At 35.9% G+C, this 25,091-nt stretch overlaps 1 protein-coding gene across 4 annotated transcripts in view; it reads left to right on the top strand.

The window, feature by feature from the left end:
• Positions 1–25,091, top strand: part of LOC106881149 (ATP-dependent zinc metalloprotease YME1L) — a 58,810-nt gene that overhangs the window by 20,712 nt on the left and 13,007 nt on the right. The window contains exons 3-13 of one of the 4 annotated variants that reach the window (XM_089350612.1): positions 4,879–5,059; positions 7,355–7,447; positions 8,469–8,575; positions 9,072–9,333; positions 9,970–10,055; positions 14,081–14,171; positions 14,489–14,548; positions 17,218–17,310; positions 18,027–18,159; positions 21,383–21,445; positions 22,188–22,300. In XM_089350612.1, coding sequence (XP_089206738.1) covers positions 4,879–5,059; positions 7,355–7,447; positions 8,469–8,575; positions 9,072–9,333; positions 9,970–10,055; positions 14,081–14,171; positions 14,489–14,548; positions 17,218–17,310; positions 18,027–18,159; positions 21,383–21,445; positions 22,188–22,300 — 1,282 coding nt within the window. Of the gene's footprint in view, positions 1–4,878; positions 5,060–7,354; positions 7,454–8,468; positions 8,576–9,071; positions 9,334–9,966; positions 10,056–14,080; positions 14,172–14,488; positions 14,549–17,217; positions 17,311–18,026; positions 18,160–21,382; positions 21,446–22,187; positions 22,301–25,091 lie in introns of all 4 variants that reach the window. The other 3 variants (XM_014931434.3, XM_014931433.3, XM_014931432.3) reach the window with 3 other exon arrangements.

Genomic DNA, 25,091 nt, shown 5'->3' with positions numbered 1-25,091 from the left:
CCTGTCAGTCTTTTTCAAATATGATCGACAGTCAAACAAACTGAGTTCTTTGAAAATCTTTTTTAAAACACATTTACTTACTACCATATATATATATATATATATATAGAGAGAGAGAGAGAGAGAAAGAGTACACACTCATACATACATACAAATACACACATACATACAAATACCTGTCAGTTTATTTATTTATTTGCTTTTTCTTATCACCCTTTCCGCCTTCAATTTTACGCATACTTTCCAAGACAATTTCACTGTACAAGTAACTTTCACCCTTTCTTTGGGACATGAAATGCCACCAAAAAAGAGAAATCGGCTCAGTTGCCATACCGCATCAGCAGTGGCACTAAAGGCGATTGGAGCAAACAAGTCCTCTGACCAAACTCCTTTTAGACTTTCACAAAGCGTCTTACGTTCAGTGGAATGCCAAGCTGCTGAAAGTTTCCAAAAGCGCACCGTACGCCTAGCCAAAATGGCTTCATATGACGCTGCTTCAAGGGCTACAGAGGGCCCAGAACAAAGGGTGACTCGCTTGGCTAGAAACACTGCTGCTAATGCTGCTTCCAAGGCTTCAGAAGGCCAGGAACATTAAAGGGCCACTCGACTGGCTACAAACGCTGCGGCTACTGCTGCTTCCAGGTCTTCCGAACGTTTGGAATAATGGACGACTTGCCTTGCTAGGAACGCTGCCGCTATGACTGCTTCCATGGCTTCTGAAGATGCAGATGGGCGATCCATTACCATTGAAAATGTGGCTTCTGCTACTGCTGCGAGACCTTCCCAAGACCAACACGGGCAATGTTCTACATTGCAGTGGAACAGTCGATGGCAAGAAGCCACATGTGGTGTGATGAGTCCCAACAGCCCTTACTGGCACCTACGGGCTTTCAAGTATGAGCCCAACTTTAATTACTCCATCCTTGCTGACATAAATATAGGGGAAATGTGCTTCAATTGACAATTCTGCAATGCTAAAAAGTGGGCTGGGTACCCATGATTAATCCCCCTCTTTCCTCCATAGGGCATCTATTCTGTTTTCACAGAGCATGAAGTTTTGTAACAGCACATCCGCTGCCATTGGTGGAAAAGGAAGACGCCATTTTTACCTGCGAGTGTTTTACACACCCTTCCAGGACTACCTACCAAATTGTTACAATTGTGAGAACAATAACACAGCCTTTTCAGGGCCACCTTACATTTTATTGTTACCCACTTCTGAGAGTGTTGCAATGCTCTTTGCAGGGCTTTCTATCCAGTTGCAAATCAATTGGTTGGGCGTAAACTTATATCAATCTTTGCCTCAATAATCATAATTGAGTAGAATCATTAAGGGTACTTTAAAGCAATTAAGCTCTGAGCAACGCCGGGTACTTCTGCTAGTTCACAATGCATGTTGATTTCATGTAACAGAAATTAAGATGCTAGAGCACTGCTGATTATCAACCTATTGCATTCAATTTCAACGTTTCAAAAGTGATAGAAACAGTTGTAAACAAACTTTTTCATCATGTTGAGTCTCTCTAATTAGTGGCAACCAGTGTGGCTTAGAATTACTGGAAACCTGTTCTATGTCACTCACCAGTAAGAATTGTGGCATAAGCCTTCAACCATGCCTAACATGAGGACCTCCTAGTTAAGTTGTCTACATCTCATCTCTTGGATTATTAGCTTTTTATTAGTCATCACTATTGCAGCTTGTAGCAACAGGTTTCTCCTTGATCCACATTCTATCAACACTACTCCAATTAGCAACATGTAAATGCAAATGATACAACCTTCCACACAATCCAGTTAGCAACATGTAAATGCAAATGATACAACCTTCCACACAATCCAGTTAGCAACATGTAAATGCAAATGATACAACCTTCCACACAATCCAGTTAGCAACATGTAAATGCAAATGATACAACTTTCCACACAATCCAGTTAGCAACATGTAAATGCAAATGATACAACTTTCCACACAATCCAGTTAGCAACATGTAAATGCAAATGATACAACTTTCCACACAATCCAGTTAGCAACATGTAAATGCAAATGATACAACTTTCCACACAATCCAGTTAGCAACATGTAAATGCAAATGATACTACCTTCCACACATAGGTATCATCCAAGCACAGCTTAAACACATCATGTCAGGCAGGTATCATTTTCATTAACCAGAACCTTAGAAGCAGGATAATCTAGTCATCATCATTTAACGTCCGTTTTCCTTGCTGGCATGGGTTGGATGGTTCAACTGGGGTCTGAGAAGCTAGAAGGCTGCACCAGGCTCCAGTCTGATCTGGCAGAGTTTCTACAGTTGGATGTCCTTCTTAACGCCAACCACTCCGAGAGTGTAATGGATGCTTTTTACGTGCCACCAACATGGAAGCCAGTCAGGGTCAAGATGAACATCAAAATCACTGCACATATAAAGGAAAGTCTTATCCACTGTCTATTTAGTCATTTATTTTATACTGCAGTTGGTAATGAATGTTGATGAACATCTATCCATATGCTAAATTCCACAAACTCATTGCTGACTGCATCTCTGAACAGGATATCTACATCACCATAGATTTTCAGCATCCCAAAAACTCTAGGATAGGTTGCTTTCTCCATCTTCATTCCTTTATGGCCAATTTGATCATATAAGTGTCCACTTCAAAAGATGGTACCTCTTGTGTATATATTTGAGGTAGTTCCTCCTCCACCCTCACATTTTACCCATTCAGTAGCCTCTCCTAACATTTCAAGTGTCACTTTATTCTCGTTATTAGTGAGAGTAATTGCACCACTGTCATTTCAAACACACTTCCTCAACATCATCTTGATTTACACTGACATGTACTTTTCATCATAAATGTCATCTAACATAGGCTCTAAACATACATTTAGAAGAAGGCAGTTTCACTTTCCATGCCTTCCTTTTCCAGAATGTTTTATGGTTCTCAGTCCCTCTAACTCTTATTCTTTGTGTTCTGTTCTTCAGCAGAAAAGTTTTAATATTTATAACTATGTGTATCTTATTTCCTATTGAAAAGAAAACCTATCTGGTTTGCATGTTTGGAAGGTGAAAAAATGATTGATTGGTTTTTACTGAAATTCATGTTGTAGACTGAAGAATCTTCTATCCTATTATATTCTTACAACCATATCTATAGACATGATGTCCATTGAAGTCAACAGCCAAGTTAATGACATCGTAGCCATTTTGTTAGTGTAGTGGTTCACTATAGGGCCTCATAAAACCAGCCCTTTTGCTTGCCACTCAGTTCTAAGCTTAATTATGTATTTATCCATTTATCCATTATGTCAGTTCCACTTGAATCAACATTGTTACCTTCCCAGAAGAATTTGTGCCTGTGTTCTTTACCTCTGGGGAATCTGACTGAGGCTCCTCTCCATCTCACCTTGCACCTCCACTGCAACATTTCTATAATCTTATCAGATCTACCTTTTATTGTACCAACATTTACAGGTACAACCCTGATTTGGGTTGAGGAATTCTTGCACATGGGTATATGTTTCCATTTAACCACCCCACTGTTGTGTACAGTACTAGCATGGTAAGTGCTAGTTCCATATACACATCATCATCATTTTAACATCCACTTTTCCATGCTTGCATGGTATGGACAGAATTTGAGACAGATTTCTATGGCCAGATGCCCTTCTTGTCACTAACTCTCACCTGTTTCCAAGTAAAGTAATATTTTCCCATGGCCAGACATCTTTTCATGGAAGATTGGAAATTAAGGACACTGCTGTATGACAGTGACATGCATTTACAACCATTGTGTGATGTCAAGACTAGGAGACACCAACTCACATGTAGCCATACACATACACACACACAGCAGGCTTCTATCAATTTCTATCTACCAAATCCATTCATAGAGCTTAGGTTAGTCAGGGACTATAGTAAATGACATCCAATGCCATGCGATGGAACAATGTGGTTGGGAAGCAAGCTTCTTAACCACACGGCCATACCTATGCCTAATATAAGCATTGTCAATATTAGAATATTTGATGACTTTGGCATAGGTTTACAGGCTGGATACTCATCCTGTTACCAATCACATTACAGCATGGACTGGCTGCATTTTATCACACTACCATCACTATAGGGTTTGTCTCCCTGGACTAAAGTATTCCCTCTGCACTTTGTCAGTGTTTATTCAGTTACTACCCTAAACAATCTGTAGACCTTCAATCAGTCTACAATACTGAAGTTACAGTTATAAAACTGCAAGTAGTATTTGTAGAGAGGTGAGAAGAAAAAGGTTGAAGGTGATAAGAAATTGGTATTGGTCTAGACTGATGAGGAAAGAGAGAAATTTGAAGTGAGACTAATGTTTAAGCTGTGTTCCAGTTATATATTGGAATGATATTTCACTTGGTTCTATGGGACATTTCTATTTCTCATTAGATAAATATACAGAATAAAGTTATGGGGATGTCAACGGTTGGGTGATTAGAATAACAAAACCAATTGAGAAGTTGGGAATTCATATTTTATCACTGATGCTAATTGTATTGTTGAGACCAAATCTACCTAGTTTAAAGTAGGCAACACAAAGCCAGACAAACAACAATTACAGTACTGAATTCAGTTTACTTACAGAAACAATAGTTTTGTGATGTGTATCCATGGTTAGATTTCTTTCTACTATCTTTACTCCCCCGTCAAAAGTTTAAAATATTGAGTCCTAATGAAGTAGAATATGACATTAGAATTTCTTCTTCTTCCCCTCCTTTTGAATTACATATTTTTTCAAATTTTAAAAACTGTTTATTCTTTCCTATCATTCTTTCACATATTTTTTTTTTATCTCCTGATGTTTGAGATGCTCATACTTCCATCTTTTGTGATATTGCAGGAGAAACCGTCTTTAAAAAATCATGGCTTCAAAGATATACCTGCTGATATTACTCTAGCTGACTTAACACCTGTACTGGGTTCCCTAGCTACATATAATTGTAAACAAGGAAAAGTGAATGAACCACTCAAATGGTTAGAAACATGTATTTCTGCCCAGACTTTCTTTGAAAATAAATCTGGTAAGTTTATCTTTGACATAACTTTTCATCATCCTTTCCATTTTCCTTGAAGCAGGGAAAATAATTTACATTTTTATACTTGTGTTATTTGACAAAATTCAACTGTAGATAATGCTTTTTCGTTTTATTTAAATATACACATTCGACGCTTCCAAAAACAAAACAAAGCAACTTTGTTTGCCTATGTTGTTGCATAAGTCTATGGTTATATGTATCTGTATGGCCATTTGTGTGAGATACTTTTTTTCCCTTGAAGGGCTGCACATACCAAGAAACTGAAGTGAATCTGAGTTAATCATCTGTCCCAAACAAATATGTGTGTATGTATTGGTCAATGGTCATATTTACATATGGAGAAGAAGGTACTCTATATGAAGTGTGTGTATACTTTATTAACAGCTGAAGTGTATAAGAATATGAATTTTATAGGGTATATTTTGATTTTTTTTTAATATTCTGGGCTTGGTTATGTAGTTAGAGTTCAATTCTACTGCAATAGTATCTTAGGTAAATGTCTTTGACTAAGTACCAGGTTAACCAAAGCCTTATAATTGGATTTGGTAGACAGAAACTGAAAAATACCTGTTGTATATTATTATTATTATTATTATTGTTATTATTATTATTGTTATTATTATTATACAGGCTTTTTTTAATTAATAATCTGTTTGAAAACTTGAATCCTCCACCAACACATTTTATAATTCTTACAAGCTTTTAAGATTAGTTAACTATCTAATCTACATTTATTCATCTTTTTTAACAAATACTAAAGCAGGGAATGAATTACCAATTCAAACCTGCTACTCCATGTCTTTCTCTTCATTTTCTTCGGATTTTTGTCTTTTAGAGACAGCTACTATTCTTTAATTATTATTATTATTATCATCATCATCATTTTTAAAAAAATTTTCCATGCTAGAATGAATAGGATGATTGTTTTTACAGATGGAGACTCTTTCTACAAGTAATCTTACAACCAATAAGTAAAAATGGAACCTGTTGTCAGCCAGGCAGACTAAAGCAAGCAGAGTTATGATGCAACATCTGTAAATGTTTCAGTCTTTGAACATGTTTACTTCCATTTATCACTTCTTCTGTGTATGACCTTCACATCGAAATCCTGTCTCTTGTTAAAATGAATAATCCATTCTAAATATAACTGAGTTGCCTTCATGTTATGTTGTAGACCATTAAGTTATTTCATTTTACATCTTGGGGTAAAAAAAATGCCTTTTTCATTGCAGAGATCTATTATGGTTTTTAATTGGAACATTGATCTCTCTCCAACTAGTCATTTAACTAATTATCATTTTGAAGAATTTATTTTTTTCCATTACATAAATGACCTTGATGAGAATTTATATTTGAGTGTGTTTATGTCAGAGTTTCTCCAACTTTTTGGGCCACCTTATGGCCACATAATACCCTCAGCACCACCACCCTTATTTTTATGTATAAAGAAATATTTTATATTTTACTAATTTATATATATTATGCATCATTTGATATTTAATATAATACAATTTGTATACGATAGTCATCATCATCCGCCTTCCATGCTAGCATGGGTTGGATGATTTGACTGAGGACTGGCGAACCAGAAGGCTGCACCAGGCTCCAATCTTATCTGGTAGAGTTTCTACAGCTGGATGCCCTTCCTAACGCCAACCACTCCAAGAGTGTAGTGGGTGCTTTTACATGCCACCAGCACGAGGGTCAGTCAGACAGTACTGGCAACGGCCATGCTCAAAATGGTGTTTTTTACATTCCACCTGCACAGGAGCCAGTCCACAGCACTGGCAACAACCTCGCTCGAATGTTTTTTTACGAGCCACCGGCACAAGTACCAGTAAGGTGACGCTGGTTACAATCACGCTCAAATGGTGCTATTTACGTACCACTGGCGCGGAAGCCAGACAGCTGCTCTGGTAATGATCACGCTCGGACGGTGCTCTTAGTGCTCCACTGGCACAGGTGCCAGTCATCGAATTCGGTTCAATTGCAATTTCGATTTCACTTGCTCCAACAGGTCTTCACAAGCTGAGTTTAGTGTCCAATGAAGGAGAGGTTGGCATGGGTGCCAGTCGTCGAATTTGGATCGATTTCATTTGCCTCAATAGGTCCCCCCCACACACACACACGCACACTGTTCCCTTAAGCATCAGCGCCCACCTGGAACGTCTCAACGGTAGCACCCACTTTGAGAACCTATGGGTTATGTGAATATAGATATTTCCTTTTGTCCAAAATTTGCCTTGTTTCTTTACTATTATTTTTTAACTTTTATTTTAGGTTTTCCTGAAAATCAGCTCAATTTAAATAATGGAGGGCCAGCAGTTCTTAGTAAACAAACATTCAACCAGTTCATTAAGAAGGAGCTGAAGGGTTTGTGTATGTTGTTTTTCACTTTATAAATTGCAACATAAAGAGTGGAGAACAATCATTAACTTTGCTCCTCCTCCTCATCTTCATTATCTTTATTGTTACTGTAACCTCAATTACCTTACTATGTTACCATCATATCAGTTGTGTACCAGTTCCAGAAGTTTTGAAGTACTTCAAGTTGTAGTTATCAACTCTGTGTTTCTCTTGGTGTCTCTGGGCACAGGTCCCATCCACCTTGGAAATTACCACCTTTCCTTTCTTTTATACATTGCAGGGGATTAAAACAGCTGGATAAACCTATAATAATTAATTGCCATTATTTTCTGTTAATCAAAGAGTGATTTCTTAACTCTACGTAATTTTCTTTTTGAATGTTTTTACTGACGACATTCATCTGCCCGTGGCATTATTATAAGACAACACTTACTTTTTACATTTACTTGTTCTTGTAAAATTCGCTTTACATGCTTAATCCTGAGGCAATCTTTAGTTCTGTGTGTTTAAAGTTAATTAAAGAGAAGAAATATTTTTCATTAGAAATATGGTCTCAAAAGGGTTAACCACTTTCTTTCTGGAAGCTTCTCAGTGACCTTAAATCAGCATTTGATCCATTATTTGAGGCCTTTGTAGTCTTTTTGTGGAATGGCAATGACCCTTCCATTAAACCAGTCAATAATGTTTTGGTAAGTTATTATATTATATAGGATGAAAGGAAAGTTAGGAAAGATCTATTCACTGTGAAATATCAACTGAGAAAGTAGTTGTAGTAAAGATCTCAGCTGATGTACTCAGGACTTGCAATGCTTTTGGAAGCTCTGAGTGAAAAAGTGTTGCATGCTAAGAATGAAAGATAACACCTACAGCAGAGTAAGGAAAGACTTCTGGAATTCACTGTTAGTACTACACCCATCCAATCCATACCAACAATGAGAAATATTGTTGAGGATGTTAATTAATTAGTGCTAGATAACTTTTTTTTATTGTCAGTAATAATGTAATTTATTATTGTTCCTTTCTTCAGTTACATACCAGCCAATTCGTGGGTTCAAAACACATCGCAGCGTTGGTAAAACAGGTCTTGGAAAAGGAAGTTTGACTGCTTCATCTCTAGATGACCTCCGACGATCAGTAAGAATCTTTAATTTTGTATGTTCTTCTAATGTGTTAAACAAATTTTAATACTTTCTCTTGTATTTTTCTTTTACAATGTATGGAATACTGTAATCATCTTAGCAGTAAATTACATTGATCTCACTGGTCTGGGAGGACCTACAAAGGGCATGTGTGCTAACCCTCCAGGTTACTCTGTAAATAACAAGAAGCATCATATGAACACTTCTCAGTTTCATTAATTTGAAGTTTTAAGCCTTTTTCCTTCAAAAAAGAATTGAAAAGTGCATTCATTTAAACTGAAATTTCTTTCTTCAGTTTCTTTAGACATATGAATTTGAATTGATAATGCAAATAATAATTTTGAGTTGATGACATAAAAATATAAGAAATTTGAATTTTCAAAATAAATGATACTTGATATATTTAAGATGTTCATATGAAATATTTAGTTAGTTTGATACTGTATCTTTACATAATAGTAATCGTTACAAAATAAATCCTTTTATTTCAGGTTTATGAAAGACTTTTTCCAGAGTCAGTCAAGTCTGCCAAAAAAACTGAACGTTTTAAATCTATTGTTGATGACTTTGACTCAAACCCAGAATTCCAGGAAAAGCTTAAAGTTGCTTTTGCTGAGGGATATACTGCTCGAGAACGGCGAGAGCCAGATATGAAGAGTACTTTAATGAATCGAATCTTCCGTGTCTTTTTCTATCTGTTTCTTTTATGGGTTATACTTCAAGTTATTCAAGTTCTTGGAAGTGTTGGTGGAGGTGAGTCTATGGAGAGTTTGTTTACATATAATCTTTGATTAAGATGGTAAACTGGTCAAACAAAGAGTAAAAATCTGGTGTGTCTATAGTTGTGATGGATATGACAAAATTGTATTTTTAATTTAGGGTATTATAGTGACTTTATTTTTGTATAAGGTAAATTATTGATCAATAATTCAATCATAAATTGTCTTGATAAGGAGTACCAAGAAATCTGACAATAAATTATTATAAATGTTAGGTTCAGAAGAGAAGATAAGCAGTGCCTGAGAGAAATCAGTAAAAAATCTTTCTTCCTTTTATCAAACTAATAAATTTTTTAACTTTCATTATTAGACTAAATTACTACCACTATGCAAATTGGTCCCGTCACTCATGATTCCTTCAAGCATTGTTGTAACTTCATCCCTCCTCTATGCCCCTCCCCTCTTGAAATTTTTTTTTTTTTGTCTTGCAAGTACTTGGTAACCCTATCAGTGCAGGTGCCATGTGCCAGTTAAGACTATCATTCTGGAGAAAAACTGTCAAATTCAGGCAATTCTTAGTAGGTTTGGGTTTTTTTTTTTTCTTTTTCCTTTTTATCTAACAGAAGAATTATATTGAAATTATTTTTCAATATTTTCCAATGTTAAGCAGGTATCCGTGGTTTTGGTGTTCTCAATAGGGATCAATATGAAGTTAATCCAGAAGACATAACTGTGACATTCGAGGATGTCAAAGGTGTAAGTATAATCTTTTATTGGTTCCAGCCAAATATATCTAGTTCCACTCAGACTTCAAATTATTTTAAAGATGAATTGTGATATCATTTCTTTTTAGTTTGAATTGTCTATTGTTTTCCTCTTATTAGAATTCCCTCTAATTGGAATGATAGTGATAGTAATGAAGGTATTGAATAATTAAGTCAGTTTGATGTCTGCAAAATACTTTTGTTTGTATTTCCCTCACATTGAAAGGGTGGTTGGTTGGAGGAAACATTAAAGAATGACAAGCGAAATACTTTATTGCATTTAGTTGCATTCTGATTTCATATTCCACCAGGTTTATCATCATCATCATCATCATCATCGTTTAACGTCCGCTTTCCATGCTAGCATGGGTTGGACGATTTGACTGAGGACTGGTGAAACCGGATGGCAACACCAGGCTCCAGTCTGATTTGGCAGAGTTTCTACAGCTGGATGCCCTTCCTAACGCCAACCACTCAGAGAGTGTAGTGGGTGCTTTTACGTGTCACCCGCACGAAAACGGCCACGCTCGAAATGGTGTCTTTTATGTGCCACCCGCACAAGCCAGTCCAGGGGCACGGTCAACGATCTCGCTCGAAAATCCTACAGGAGCCAGTCAGGCGGTACTGGCAACGGCCACGCTCAAAATGGTGCATCTCATGTGCCACCCGCACAAGAACCAGTCCAGGGGCACTGGCAACGATCTTACTTGGCTTGCCGGGTCTTCTCACGCACAGCCCATTTCCAAAGGTCTCGGTCCGTAGTCATCGCCTCGGTGAGGCCCAATGTACGAAGGTCTTGCCTCACCACCTCAGCCCAGGTCTTCCTGGGCCTACCTCTTCCACGGGTTCCCTCAACTGTTAGGGTGTGGCACTTTTTCACGCAGCTATCCTCCTCCATTCTCACCACATGTCCATACCAGCGCAATCGTCTCTCTTGCACGCCACAACTGATGCTTCTAATGTTCAGCTTTTCTCTCAAGATACTTACACTCTGACGGGTATTCACATTGACATTACACATCCAACGGAGCATACTGGCTTCATTCCTTGCGAGCTTACGTATGTCCTCAGCAGTTACAGCCCATGTTTCACTGCCATGTAGCATGGTTGTTCGTACGCATGCGTCATACAGTCTGCCTTTTACTCTGAGTGAGAGTCCCTTTGTCGCCAGCAGGGGTAAGAGCTCTCTAAACTTTGCCCAGGCTATTCTTATTCTAGCAGCTACACTTTCAGCGCACCCACCCCCACTACTAACTTGGTCGCCCAGATAGCGGAAGCTATCGACTACCTCTAGTTTTTCACCCTGGAATGAGATAGAAGTTGTTTCCTGTTTGTTTGCAGTCTTTATTGCACCTGAACATCTGCCACAAACAAAAACTAACTTGCTAGTTAACCTGCCTTTGATGTTGCTGCACCTCTTATGTGTCCATAGCTTGCACCGGGTACATCTTATAGAGTTACTACCTACTCCTTTTCTACATACTGAGCAGGGCCATCTACCTGAAGGGGTTTGTGTTTTATCTACCTTCCTACTTATTAGGATTTTGGTTTTAGCTAGGTTGACTCTAAGGCCCTTCAATTCTAGACCTTGCTTCCACACCTGAAACTTCTCCTCTAGTTCTGATAGTGACTCCGCAATTAGGGCAAGGTCATCAGCATAGAGGAGCTCCCAGGGGCAACCTGTCTTGAACTCCTCTGTGATTGCCTGGAGGACTATGGTAAATAATAGGGGGCTGAGGACGGAACCTTGGTGGACCCCTACCTCTACCCGGAATTCATTGTTTAACGAAATAAAATACTGGGTTGATGTAAATAGTCACTCCCTTCAAACTTGTGACCTTGTACTCATGCTAGAAATCAATATTAAAAAGCCCCTGTAAACCTAAACAGAAACATCCATTTAATACATTGTCTGAGAAATTATGAATGCATTAACTGCTCAGATTTTTCAGTGTAAAATGATATTAATATCAGAAAAAAATGCATTTTATTATTAGAAAATTGTCCTAGTTATGACATTTCTTGACTTCAATCAGCTGTTTTAAAGTATACTTTTCAAAATATTCTTCCTTTTAGAGTCATAATCATTCTTGCTATCAGTTCCAACCAAACAAGTGCCATATTTTTTTTCCCCCTCATGTTTGCAGTTTTTCATGCTTATCTTTGAGCTTGCACATTTGAATGTTTAAGTTCTTTGCACAGATACTTTAAAAACCAGATTTTCTTATTCCATATATAGAGAAATAAAAACTAACTGAATAGTAACTTTTATCCTTTAAGAACTATGTAAGAAGAGGGAACTTGTAACAAATGTTTGAGTTCAAGTCATATGTATCTATAAACAAAAGAGTATTAACTTTAGCAGTTATTTTTATATAGTTGTTATTTGGCTCCATTAGCCCTGATCAGGTAGACATACAGGCAAAAGATAATCCAGCCATGATTATTCCACCTTTTTTTTTTACCAGACATTGTTTCTAGGGTGTGTTCTGAAGAAAATTTGGCTGTTGTTTCCACCAAGATACTCACTTGTTGCATTGATTTTTATGTAGTAGTGGAGTAAACTAGTATCTGAAATAGTAGTGTTGTATTAACCCATTTGATACCAACCTGCTTGAAACTGCCTCTGGTTCTGTAGTACAAATGTCTTGTTTCCAAAAGTTCTGAATGAAAATCTTCACCAAACCTTAATCACGATTTATGTTCCTAATACTAACTTAATGATAACTAAGTTATTTTACTAACTTCTTTATTATATTTAAAATCAATTGAAAGAAACACAGAGCATCTCAACAGAAATATGGTAACAAAAGAGTTAAATACCTAATGATATTTAATTATGTTAACCCTTTTGTTACTGTATTTATTTTGAGATGCTCTGTGTTTCTTTCAGTTACTTTAAATATAACAAAGAATTTTATAAAATAACTTAGTTATCATTCAGCTAGTGTTAGGAACATAATTTGTGACTAAGGTTTCGTGGAAGATTTTAATTCAAAACTTATGAAAACAAGACATTTGTACTCAGAGCCAAAGCCAGGTTGGTAATGAAAGGGTTAAGGCAGTGAGCTGGCAGAATCATCAGCACACTCTGCAAAATGCTTAGCTGCATTTTGTTTGTCTTTATGTTCTGAGTTCAGATACCACCAAGGTCAACTTTGCTTTGCATCCTTCTGGGATTGATAAAATAAGCATCAGTTGAGCACTGGGGTCAATGTAAACAATTTATCCTCACCTCCGAAATTGCTGACCTTATGCCATAATTTGTAACCAGTATTTAGTTATGTCTTGTAACACTCTAAGTTCAAATCCTTTTTAATCTTCTAGGATGAATAGGGGTAAATTACCCCAAGTGGAGTAAAAATGAAATTCTTGTGGGTAATGAGGATTTGTTAGACATAAGTAAAATTATATAAAAATGTGTTCCTTGTTATGACAAATTTTTCTTCTGGTAATACTACATCTGACCAATGTAATAGATGTGTTTAGATGTCATGCCATTTTGAACTACAAGCAATTTGGTTACTAAGGTGTTGTCGACATCATTTCTCCAAAGCCCGAAGTGAAAAAGTTTCTAGAAAAATCCTTCTGTTTCATAATGAGGATATTAATTTATCACATTTGTTTTATACTTTTTATATCTATAATTGTATTCTTCATAAATAGATTCAATAAACCTTTTGAATTCAGAGAATCTATGATTTTTTTTCTTTCAAATCAAAATTTCCCCAACCCCAGTTCGAGGGTCAATAAAATACATACCATTCAATTTTAAGTATTAGATCAATTAAAGCAACTACTTTCCTTCTCCGCCTTATCCCAAAATTTATAAGTTATATCTATTTGTGGTAAATTAAAGGAAATTACTGCAGAATGCTATGAGTTTATTGTTATGTCACACAGTGATATTAGTGAACCAAATGTTCGATATCTGTTAGTCCTTGTTTTTATTTAATTAAATAACCTTCTACTTCACAGTCTATACATTTTCATTTACACTATTATGACATATTCTAGGTTGACGAAGCTAAACAAGAATTGAAAGACATTGTTGAATATTTAAAAAATCCAGAAAAATTTACAGCTCTGGGAGCTAAGTTACCTAAAGGTAAATCCTTCATATTTTATGATTACAACTTAGTTATTATACTTTTATTTTTTTTATTTGATTTATATCATAAATTAATTTAATTATCTTTCCCTAGATTCTCTTCGTAATAGCTAATTTTCCCCTTGGTCTTTCTTCTATTTTTCAACTTACAAAAGTACAAATTTACAAATCTTGTATATTTACTTATTTTTTATTCATGCTTTTGAAGTCAGCAATGTAGCCACTCATTACTATTATGGTAATGAAGTTGTTGTCTATAACATATAACCAGTTAATTAAAATCTCATCTGAATCATCTACTTTCTTCTTTCTAGGGGTTTTACTTGTTGGGCCTCCTGGTATTGGGAAAACTCTATTAGCTCGTGCAGTTGCCGGTAAGTTCTTAAAAAGCAATTTATTAAATTAATTTACTATTTAAACTGTTACGTGTTTCTAAACTGCACAGCATGTATAATTTTACTTACAGTTTGTATTTAATCAGAAATTATTTCCTGTTATCAGTTAGTTACTTAAAAATGTTTGCAGTTATCATCTAGCAGTTTTAACTCATAAATTTTAGTTATTTTTTTATGTTGATGCTTTGGCAATTAATCTCATCAGGTAACTCGCCCAAACCAATGCAACTTTTTCATGCCAAATATCTTGGATTGAACAATGAGGCATGATTGTCTGGCTTGGGTTTTAGTCACATTGGTCTTTTACTAGCTGAAATATCTCATCTGCATGCTCCTCAACTATAAATGATACCAATAGTTTACTAACTGGTTGAACCTGGCTGTTAACAGCTTGTTGCTTGTTCTTTCACTCAGTATCTTGTGAAACTGATTCAATGAATTCATCTGCCAAAATAGATCACATCCATGCTGCATCCCATGATTTCAACATGCCCTGACTTGGCCATGTCACGATGCTTTAACTCTATTCTATTTTTTCTCTCTGTTGTCAAAATATCTGGACCTTAACTAAGGGTTTTTTGACATACAGAATCCATAAATGATTTCCATTTATTATCATCATGTCAAGATTTTAAAATACAGGATCCATAGGATTTCATTGTTTTTTTATTTTTCAATAAAACAGTTTATGAAGAACAAGGCATAATATACAAGCATACATAGAGATTAGTTTTTCTTCAAAACCAGAATGTTATCTTAAAATTTAACTGAAAAATTAGTAAAAAATTTTTAATTTCTACAGACAAATTACATGATTGTTTATGTCTAATTTTCCATGAATTTGCATTTGGATGATTTTCTTGAGTGTTGAAGCTCAAGAACATCATGAGCCTAGTTCCAGCAATAGTCTGCCAACATACACAAGTCTCATCTGCCTTGATACCTTTGTTCCATTAATTTATGTCCTGATGGAAACATTCTCTCTGCTTGTCATTTGTCACCAAAATTTTCAGAAAATTTTAAAGGCGTCTGTGAAGATAGTGAAGCTTTATGCTTATATTTGCTTCCAACTCATGAAAGTTCTCTAGCATATTGTCAACTATTTCGGCATAGTTAGCAGTTTTCTTGCTGCCCAGAAATTCATTTACAACTATTACAAATGAATTCTATGCTACTGTTTCATTGAAATTCATTGAATTTATAGAGTTCCCATTTTTCATCAATTTTCTGATTTGAGACCCTTCAAATACTCCAGCTTTTATCTTTTCGCTGCTCAAACAAGGAAATGTACTGCAGATATAGTGAAAGCATGGTCCATCTTTATCCAGAGCTTTAACAAACTGCTTCATAATCCAAGTTTGACATGGAGTAGAAATAGGATGATTTTTCCAGGTTAAACTAAAGGCTCTTCAATCACAATAGAATACCCTGGAACTAATGTTTTCTGTGGCTTTCTTTGATCACCCAGGGTTTTTTTCCCTGGCTTTTCTATCCCACATATATAAAAAGCGTGGATATTTTATATATCCACTTTGTTGCTCTAGAAGAAAATTGACCATCTTGAAGTCCACCCTTATCACCTACTGAGGATTTGGGTGTTTGGGTATCTTGAAATCTTTGTGATGATAAAAAATAGATTCCATTTTTGGATTCATCAAATCAAAAAAAAAAACCTTCATATCATGTAAAAACGTCCTGTTGGGTTGTGTAATCACTTGTCCTTACATACTTAAAATCTTATACTTTTTGCTATATTAACATTGAGAAAACTATTTCTTGAAGTTGATTATTCATATGTGAGTGTTTCATTCCTGTAACAGTAGGGAAAACAAATCCGACATATTTTTTTCTTTCTCTATAAGTTTTAGTAGTAAAGGATTGATTTCCCTTTATGTACAGTGTGAATAAAGTTAGACTATATTTCAAAATAAAATTAAAATAATCTCGCCAGCCAATTGAACTCGCCTCATGAAACACATTTCATTTCACTGAAACCGTTTTAGTCACAATTATTATTTTATTATTTTACTGGTTTCCGTCATTGGACTGCAGCCATGCTGGGATAAACTGCTTTCAATTATATTGACACAAGTACTTTTAATACTTATTTTTATTACTTTTGCAATTCGACCATGCCATAAAGGGACACAACTTGGACGGAAGTAAATACTAAGTATTTTTTTTTTTTATTCCATACTGATACACACACATACATCCAACGAACTTCCACACAATTTTTATATATCAAATATCACTCAGTTGTTGGATGGAGTCAGTGGCAGAACATACTTGCTTATGCAGTGGGATTGAACTGAACTCAATGTAGTCACGAAGCAAACTTCTTAAAGGCTCGAGCATGCCTCATTATATATGTGTATGTTAAAAATACTAAGCATGTTGCCTGTGAGGTATCAATTAGATAACAGAATCAGTAGGTTCAATAAATTTATATTAACTTTTGAATTAAAAAGTGCAACTTGTTATATATCCTCTAAATGTTTTGCTATGATTCCTAAATTTTCAGAAGTACTAAAGTTCACTTCAAAGAGAATATTTTACATTTCTGATTTCTACTATTGTTCTTTGATATTCTTCTTTGCATTATTATATATGCTTACTATTTTAATAACTTTTAATTGTATCTTTAGGAGAAGCTGGTGTCCCTTTTTTCCATGCATCTGGATCGGAATTTGATGAAATCTTTGTTGGAACTGGTGCCAAGAGAGTGCGGCAATTATTTTGTATGTCATTTTTCACTTTTGAGACAATAATTTTAAGTTACATAACTTGAGAGTATATATCACTCATATGATTCCACTTTGCCTAGCTTTCAACTACAGTTTGTACTCATACTTCACAACAATTGCTCCAGCAAATCACCTATCCCAACCATCAGCATCATATGAAAGTAAAACAGCCTTCAAATAATTACAATTCTATCAGCTTACTTAAACAAATTAGTTACAACTATGTGTACAATTTCACTTACATTTTCACATTTCTGTATCTAGTTTATCTGCTAGAATGTCTACCGACTCTGGAATTATTTAGCATATCTTCTGTGAAAAAACTTTCAGATTGAATCACTTTTTAAATAATCATATCATCTTCAATATTGATTGCTCAGATGTTCGTTATCTTATTTAAACTCTTTGTCATTGGCAGTTATTGCTGACATGCTACTGTTCTTTGATCCTAACATTTGAAATTGTGGAATGAGAAATAAATGTAATGAGCAGTCAGCATATGAAAAACACATGCATTACCTCAAGTATTGAGTAATCTAAAATCACGATTAAATGGTGAAAGGCTACTTGGTTAACTATCTAATATAAAATCAGATCAAAATAATTTTGCAGAACCAATTTAGTTATTCCGTCTTATTTTCATTTATATACTTTTAAATTCAGTAATAAAACTTAATTAAATATAAACTGGGGATTTTTCTTCATTTTAGCTGCTGGCAAAATGAGGGCACCTTGTGTTATATTTATTGATGAAATTGATACTGTTGGGGCCAAACGAACAAGTTCTCAGATCCATCCCTATGCTAATCAAACCATAAATCAGCTTCTTTCTGAGATGGATGGGTGAGTATACTTTGTTATTACTATTTATTATTCTATCTGTTAAGTAAACCAAATACTAAATAACTTATATCAGAGATGTGGTTGCTTGGCAAATAACTTGGTTAGAGATTGTATGTTGAAACTGGAATAATTAGATCATAGTGGATCTAATTAAAACACAGGTATTATTACATTCAGTTGTGTTTTATTTCTTTATAGTGTTGTATAATGATTGCATAATGCTATCAAAAAATATACAAAAGTGAATGTGTTTTAAGTGGCTGTTTTGACTCTGGCACAATAACTTGTGCATGGAAAATAAAAATACCTCATTCCTTTCATATTGTGTGTATTTAGCAAAGTTTATAGCAACACTAGAATAGTAGTTACCAAACTGTTTACTACAAAACCATGGAGGCGCAATGGCCCAGTGGTTAGGGCAGCGGACTCGCGGTCATAGGATCGAGGTTTCGATTCCCAGACCAGGCGTTGTGTTTATTGAGTGAAAACACCTAAAGCTCCACGAGGTTCTGGCAGGGAATGGTGGCGAACCCTGCTGTACTCTTTCACCACAACTTTCTCTCACTCTTACTTCCTGTTTCTGTTGTGCCTGTAATTCAAAGGGTCAGCCTTGTCACGCTGAATATCCCCAAGAACTACGTTAAGGATACATGCATCTCTGGAGTGCTCAGCCACATGCACGTTAATTTCATAAGCAGGCTGTTCCGTTGATTGGATCAACTGGAACCCTCGACGTTGTAAGCGACGGAGTGCCAACAACTACAAAACCAATCTTTGTTCTGAGTTTTTTTGTTTTTTTTTTTTATATTTCAAAAAATGTTGTTTCAGTTTCATTTGCAATGTTTTCTATTGATGAGATATACTGGGTCATCCCATAAATAATGTGGTATTTTTCAAAATTAAGATAAACAAAGTTCTTTTTTAATCTAAAATATACTCTCCTTCATTTTCTACGATGCTCTTCCATCTATCTGGTAGACTTGCAGGACCCCTCTTCCAAAATGTACTTGTCTGTGACAAAAATATACTCCTCCAGTACTGTTCTGACCTTGTCTACAGAATTCATATTTTTTCCATCCAAATGATTTTGAAGACTGCTCAATAAAGGATTATCAAATGAGACAATGTCCAGTGAATATGGTGGGTGGGGCATCATTTCCTATTGAAATTGCTCCAGCCTTTGGAATGTCTCCTCGCTGTACATGGCCTAGCATTATTCTGATAGAAGAACACCTTTCGTCTTGAAACTAAAGATGGTGATTTTCTGGTGGCACACAGGTGTTGATGAATGGTTGAATGACCAAATCCAAGCTTCTTTGCTAGTTCCTCAACAGTTACAATTGGATTTTGTGCCACCAGTGTTTGCAGGACACCCTCATCAAGTTCTACAGATCTTCCAGGATGTGGCTCATCTAGGCTGTAGTTTCCGGTTTGGAATTTCTGGAATCACCATCGACACTGGCTTACACTTATTGTCCGATCCCCATATACTGCATGAATATTCCTTGCACTTTCTGATGCGTTGTTGCTTTTATTGAACTCATAAAGCAAAATATGCCAAATATGCTCCTTTATCACTTCCATTATAGCTTTGAAAAAATAACTGTTAAAATCGAACTGCACTCTTCAAAACTTACACTAAGAATAAGGACAAGGTAAAATTGATACCTGCTTTATAACAAGTTGATGCAGGTAGTTTATCCCATTCCCCTCTGACTTTTAGTTCATGCAATTGAAAAAACTGCATTATTTATTGGATGACCCAATACATGCATCTTATTAATACAATAAGGTGCATCAACATTTGTTTGGACTTCAAATTAAATATTATCATCAAATCATAAAATATTTATCATAGCCATTGGTTAAGAGGTTCAATTTGAAACCATATGGTTTCAGGCTTGATCCATCAACTCTAGCTTCAGGTTGACCAATACTTTGTGAGTAAAACTTGCACACAGAAACTGCAGAAACCACTCATATAGACTTACATACATACACATATATGCACACATGTGTGAGGTTATTGTTATTTAGCCCCAGGTCACCCTAACTGAGTGACCTCTGATCAAAGACATTCCAATCATGACCACCTTGTCCTTCTCTTGGACAATTCATGATTGACCTACATTATCCTATGTTTTTGTTTTCAATATGATAAGGTGTAATTACAGGTAAATTTCACTGCTCATTCTAGAAAGTTGAGCTACCGCATAGACGCTTGCTTGCTGACTCAAGTGTTTTCTCTCTCTCTCTTTCTCTCTCTCTCTCTCTCTCTCACTCTAAAACAGTGTCGAATTATGTACTTTTACACCAAAATAAATGAGATTGATAAAATAGATTACTAGCCTGAAATAATTACTGGATTAAAGTGATCAATGCAAACTCTTGAAAGTAGTGGTCCAGCATGACTGAAACCAATAAGAAAATAGAGTAAGACGAACAATTTTACTATTTCTTGTGTTAGTAACCCACCTAGTGAATATAATCAGAGCAAGTTCATGTCACTACTGAATAAAATCTTCTAAACATCCATTGATAGAATGCGCAGTTACTTAAGCTTTGTGCTTACTTGGTCGGGAGAGAAAAGACTACCTGTATTACTGTTATGTCTTTTACAAGGAAAACCTTGCAAATGGTGTCATGGGTCATCATTATCATCATGTCTTAACAGCCAGTTTTCCATGCCTACATGGGTTGGACAGAATTTGTTGAGGCAGATTTTCTATGGGTGGATCCCCTTCCTGTTCCCTACCATCACCTATTTTCCTTATGACCATGTTTTTACAAAAGATTGGAAATGAAGGACACTGGTTGTATGGTAGTGACACTTCTTTACAACTATCACATGATGTCAAGGCATTGAGTAGTAACATACACATGCATACATACATACACAAACACACACACACAATGTGCTTCTTTCAGTTTCTGTCTACCAAATTTACTCAAAAGGCTTTGGTCGGCCTAGTGCTATAGTAGAAGACACTTGCCCAAGGTGTCACACACAGGAGCTGATCTCAGAACCATGTGGTTGGAAAGCAAACTTCTTACCACACAGCCTTGCCTTCTTGCAAACTAAAAATACATTTAGTCACTAAACATGTAAATTTCAAAAATAAAAGTATGAATTATTTTAAAAGGTTAGTTGGCCATCAACCGAAACAGCCAAACCATTTTGTTTTTAAAGTCATATGAAAAATGAGTAAAAATTCTTCTACAGATTTCACCAAAATGAAGGTGTCATTGTTCTTGGTGCCACCAACAGAAGAGATAACCTAGACAAGTGAGTATTAATTTAAGTATCCTTCTTCACTTTATTTTTCTTTTAAATATATTTATTAACTTTAAACTGCTGAATCATTGTCTGACAGACTTTTCAACGAAGAGTCAATATTGTCAATATTGATTCTCCTTCTTTACTGCAAATGTTATGGTTTAATGTTGTTACTGTATATTTTCATCAACAACCATCACATACTGTTTGGCTTGCATGCTGGCATGGGCTGTTCAAGTCCAACAGGATCTGATGAGCCAAAGGACTGCATTGAGCTCCATTATCTGCTTTGGCATGGTTTCTATGGATCTCACTTTACTTACAACAATGCTGTACATGGCTAGTATGGCTCTCACAAGCCATTCTTCTACTCCTAGCTTCCTCAGAGACCACAAGATCACAGAGCAAGTGACTCTGTTGAAGGCTTCCTTATTAACTTGCAGTTAAGCTTTCAAAAACAATATTCACTATTTAACTATGTTAATACAAGATAGATTACTTCATATACTCTGTACTGAGGAAATGTAGAAAGTGATAAACATTTATCATTCAAAATAAAGAAATACAGTATAAAATATAGAAATGCAACCGAAATGAGTGAGATGAGGTGTATATCATGGGTATTTTTATTTGAGTCAGTCCATTTATATGTCTGAGCTCCAGAATATATTGAAAAGTAATAACTTAAAGTGTTTTTGTTCTAGCTGTAAACAGTAAAAAATATATGTCATCGGTGTTTTTTTTATTCTAGAGCTTTATTACGTCCTGGAAGGTTTGATGTTGAAGTAAGGGTGTTTCCACCAGACTTAAAAGGCCGAAGAGATATATTGAAATATTACATGTGTAAAATTAAAATGGAAAGCGGTAAATATATTGCATATATTATTTGTGTGTACAGTAATCCCTCACCATATCACAGTTTGCCTATCGCACACTCAGTACATTGCGGATTTTACAGGTCTATATTTAAGAGATGAGGAATTATGTACATTATTTACATTTGACAGATATTTGTCCTCGTCTTGTTTGTTGTTAACACAACGTTTCAGCTGATATACTCTCCTGCCTTCATCAGGTGTCTTGGGGAAATTTCGAACCTGGGTTCTCATTCCTAAGGTAATTTTCGATGTTATTATTATTATTATTATTATTATTGTTCAGGTCATTGCTTTGAATCGAACTCGGAATCTTGGGGTTAGTCGCCCACGCTCTTAACCACTACACCATATGCCCATGGCGTAGTGGTTAAGAGCACTGGCTACTAACCCCAAGATTCCGAGTTCGATTCCAAGCAGTGACCTAAACAATAATAATAATAATAACATAGATTTTAATTATTTCTGTGGTAATATAAGCATTTTCATGCCTAAAAATTAATAAATAAAAATAGAGTACAGTACTGCACCATATAACACATTAATTAAAATATATTAAAAGAAAATACTTAGTGTACCATAGACAAGTAAACAAAATATCACCCATACTGTATGGAAAACAAAACTTGGGAGGCGAGTGTGTGGTATTGTTTTGCTTTTATAATAAAATAAATATATATAAATTATAATAATGATTTTAAAAATATATACAGTACAGTACTGTTTCTACTTCGCAGATTTTCACCTATCACGGGAGTTTTGGAATGTTACACCCACGATAGTCGAGGGATTACTGTATTTCATTTATTGATTACTATTATATTGGGTTTATGTATATTTACATCAACAAATTGTTTGAACAACGATTTTGTAAGTCTTTCCAGCAGGCACTTAGATCTCTTTACAAACTCAAGTCAACAGCTTGAATTAGATTGTTACTCAACTATGTTAATAATTGTCTCTCTCTCTCTCTCTCACACACACACTTCCTTCATTATTAAGACAGTACAGTTATCGGTATGCTGACGCATTAAATTTATGAGCAGGATTTTAATTTGGGATTTTAAGCAACTGAATCTCCATTTTACTGCTAACAGCTCGACTGTAAACTAGAAATGGGGATAATTGTTAGCCAGATGAGCAGAGTTAATACTTTACCTTGGAAAATAATTCAGTAGTTGTTAGCAAGTCTGAAGTGATGAACTTTATGGTTAGTGGTCCAACTACTTCTCAGTCACAGTATCTTATTTAACTTTCAGTTTTATTTCTTTTAACTCCTGTTCAGCTCTGATTACACAGGCCTATGATCATGAGCACTCCAGCTATGACTGTCTTATCTTATATTCAAATACATCCAGCACCATATTATTCAAAACGTCTTTTTAAGCTGGTAGTGTGAAATTTAAAGGTTATTTGGCTGCTATTTCTATTAGATCAGACAACTGCATAGAGGTTAGATGTTGGTAACAGATAAAGGAATAAAGATATTTTTAATATTAAAGAAGCTTGCAGCTTATTCATACTGTTTTCACTTTGTTTAACACAACAACAAACACTGACATTTCAACTTAGTCATTAAATAAAGAAAATATCTGTGACTGAGAGGAAGTTATCCTCAGGTTGGACATCTGGCCTGAATGCCTGTAATATAGTGGATTCCATTAGAGACACCCATGAACAAGAACTGTCCCTCCAACAGGCTTCTGCCAAACAAGTTTCATTCACAAAACATCAGTTGACTTGCCCATGGTACCATGTATTTGTGAAACAATGCAGTTGCAAAGCAAACTTCTGAGCCACACAGTTATGCCTGTGTTCAAGCCACCAAGGGAGCTTCTGCATGGTTACTTGACCTCTAGGAAATAGCAGACTAAATTCACTCAAATTACATTACATTCTACCATTTTGAAAAGGGAAGGATCATCATCATCATTGTTTAACGTCCATTTTCCATGCTGGCAAGGGTTGGATGGTTTCACTGCCAGAAGGCTGCACCAGGCTCCAATCTGATCTGGCAAAGTTTCTACAGCTGGATGCCTTCCTAACACCAACCACTCCAAGAGTGTAGTGGGTGCTTTTTATGTGCCACCGGCACAAGAGCCACATTCGGATGGTGCTTTTTATATGCCACCAACATGGGGAGCCAGTCAAGCAGCACTGGCATCAACCCATGCATGGATGGTGCTTATTGCATGTCACCAGTATGGGAGCCAGTCAGGCGGCACTGGCATTGGCCACAACTACAATTTCCATTTTGATTGAGATTCTGATGGTGATATTGATTTTACTTGACTCTGTAGGTCTCCTCAAGCACAGAGTGTCGCTCGACGATTTAAACTTACTTTTTAAATGAGCTGGTTATGTGACACTGGTATAGGCTACGGCTGTGATCTCGCTTTACTTGCCGGGTCTTCTCAGTCACAGTGTATCTCCAGAGGTCTCAGTCTCTTGTCATTGCCTCTATGAGGCCCAACGTTCAGAGGTCGTGCTTCACCACCTCATCCCATGTTCTCCTGGGTCCTTCCACAGGTTCTTTCCACTGTTGGGGAGTGACACTTCTTCACACAGCTCTCCTCATCCATACACAGCACATGACCATACCAGCGCAGTCGTCTCTCTTGCACACCACATCTGATGCTTCTTATGTCCAACATTTCTCTCGGGGCGTTACACTCTGTTGTCTGCACACTGACATTACACATCCAGCAGATCATACCAGCTTCATTTCTTTCAAGCCTACATATGTTCTCAACAGTCATGGCCCATGTTTCACTGCTGTG

This window comes from Octopus bimaculoides, chromosome 4, assembly GCF_046866305.1.
Source record: "Octopus bimaculoides isolate indiv1 chromosome 4, ASM4686630v1, whole genome shotgun sequence".
NCBI classification, from domain to species: Eukaryota; Metazoa; Mollusca; class Cephalopoda; order Octopoda; family Octopodidae; genus Octopus; species Octopus bimaculoides.
This window is presented reverse-complemented; position numbering and strand designations above follow the sequence as displayed.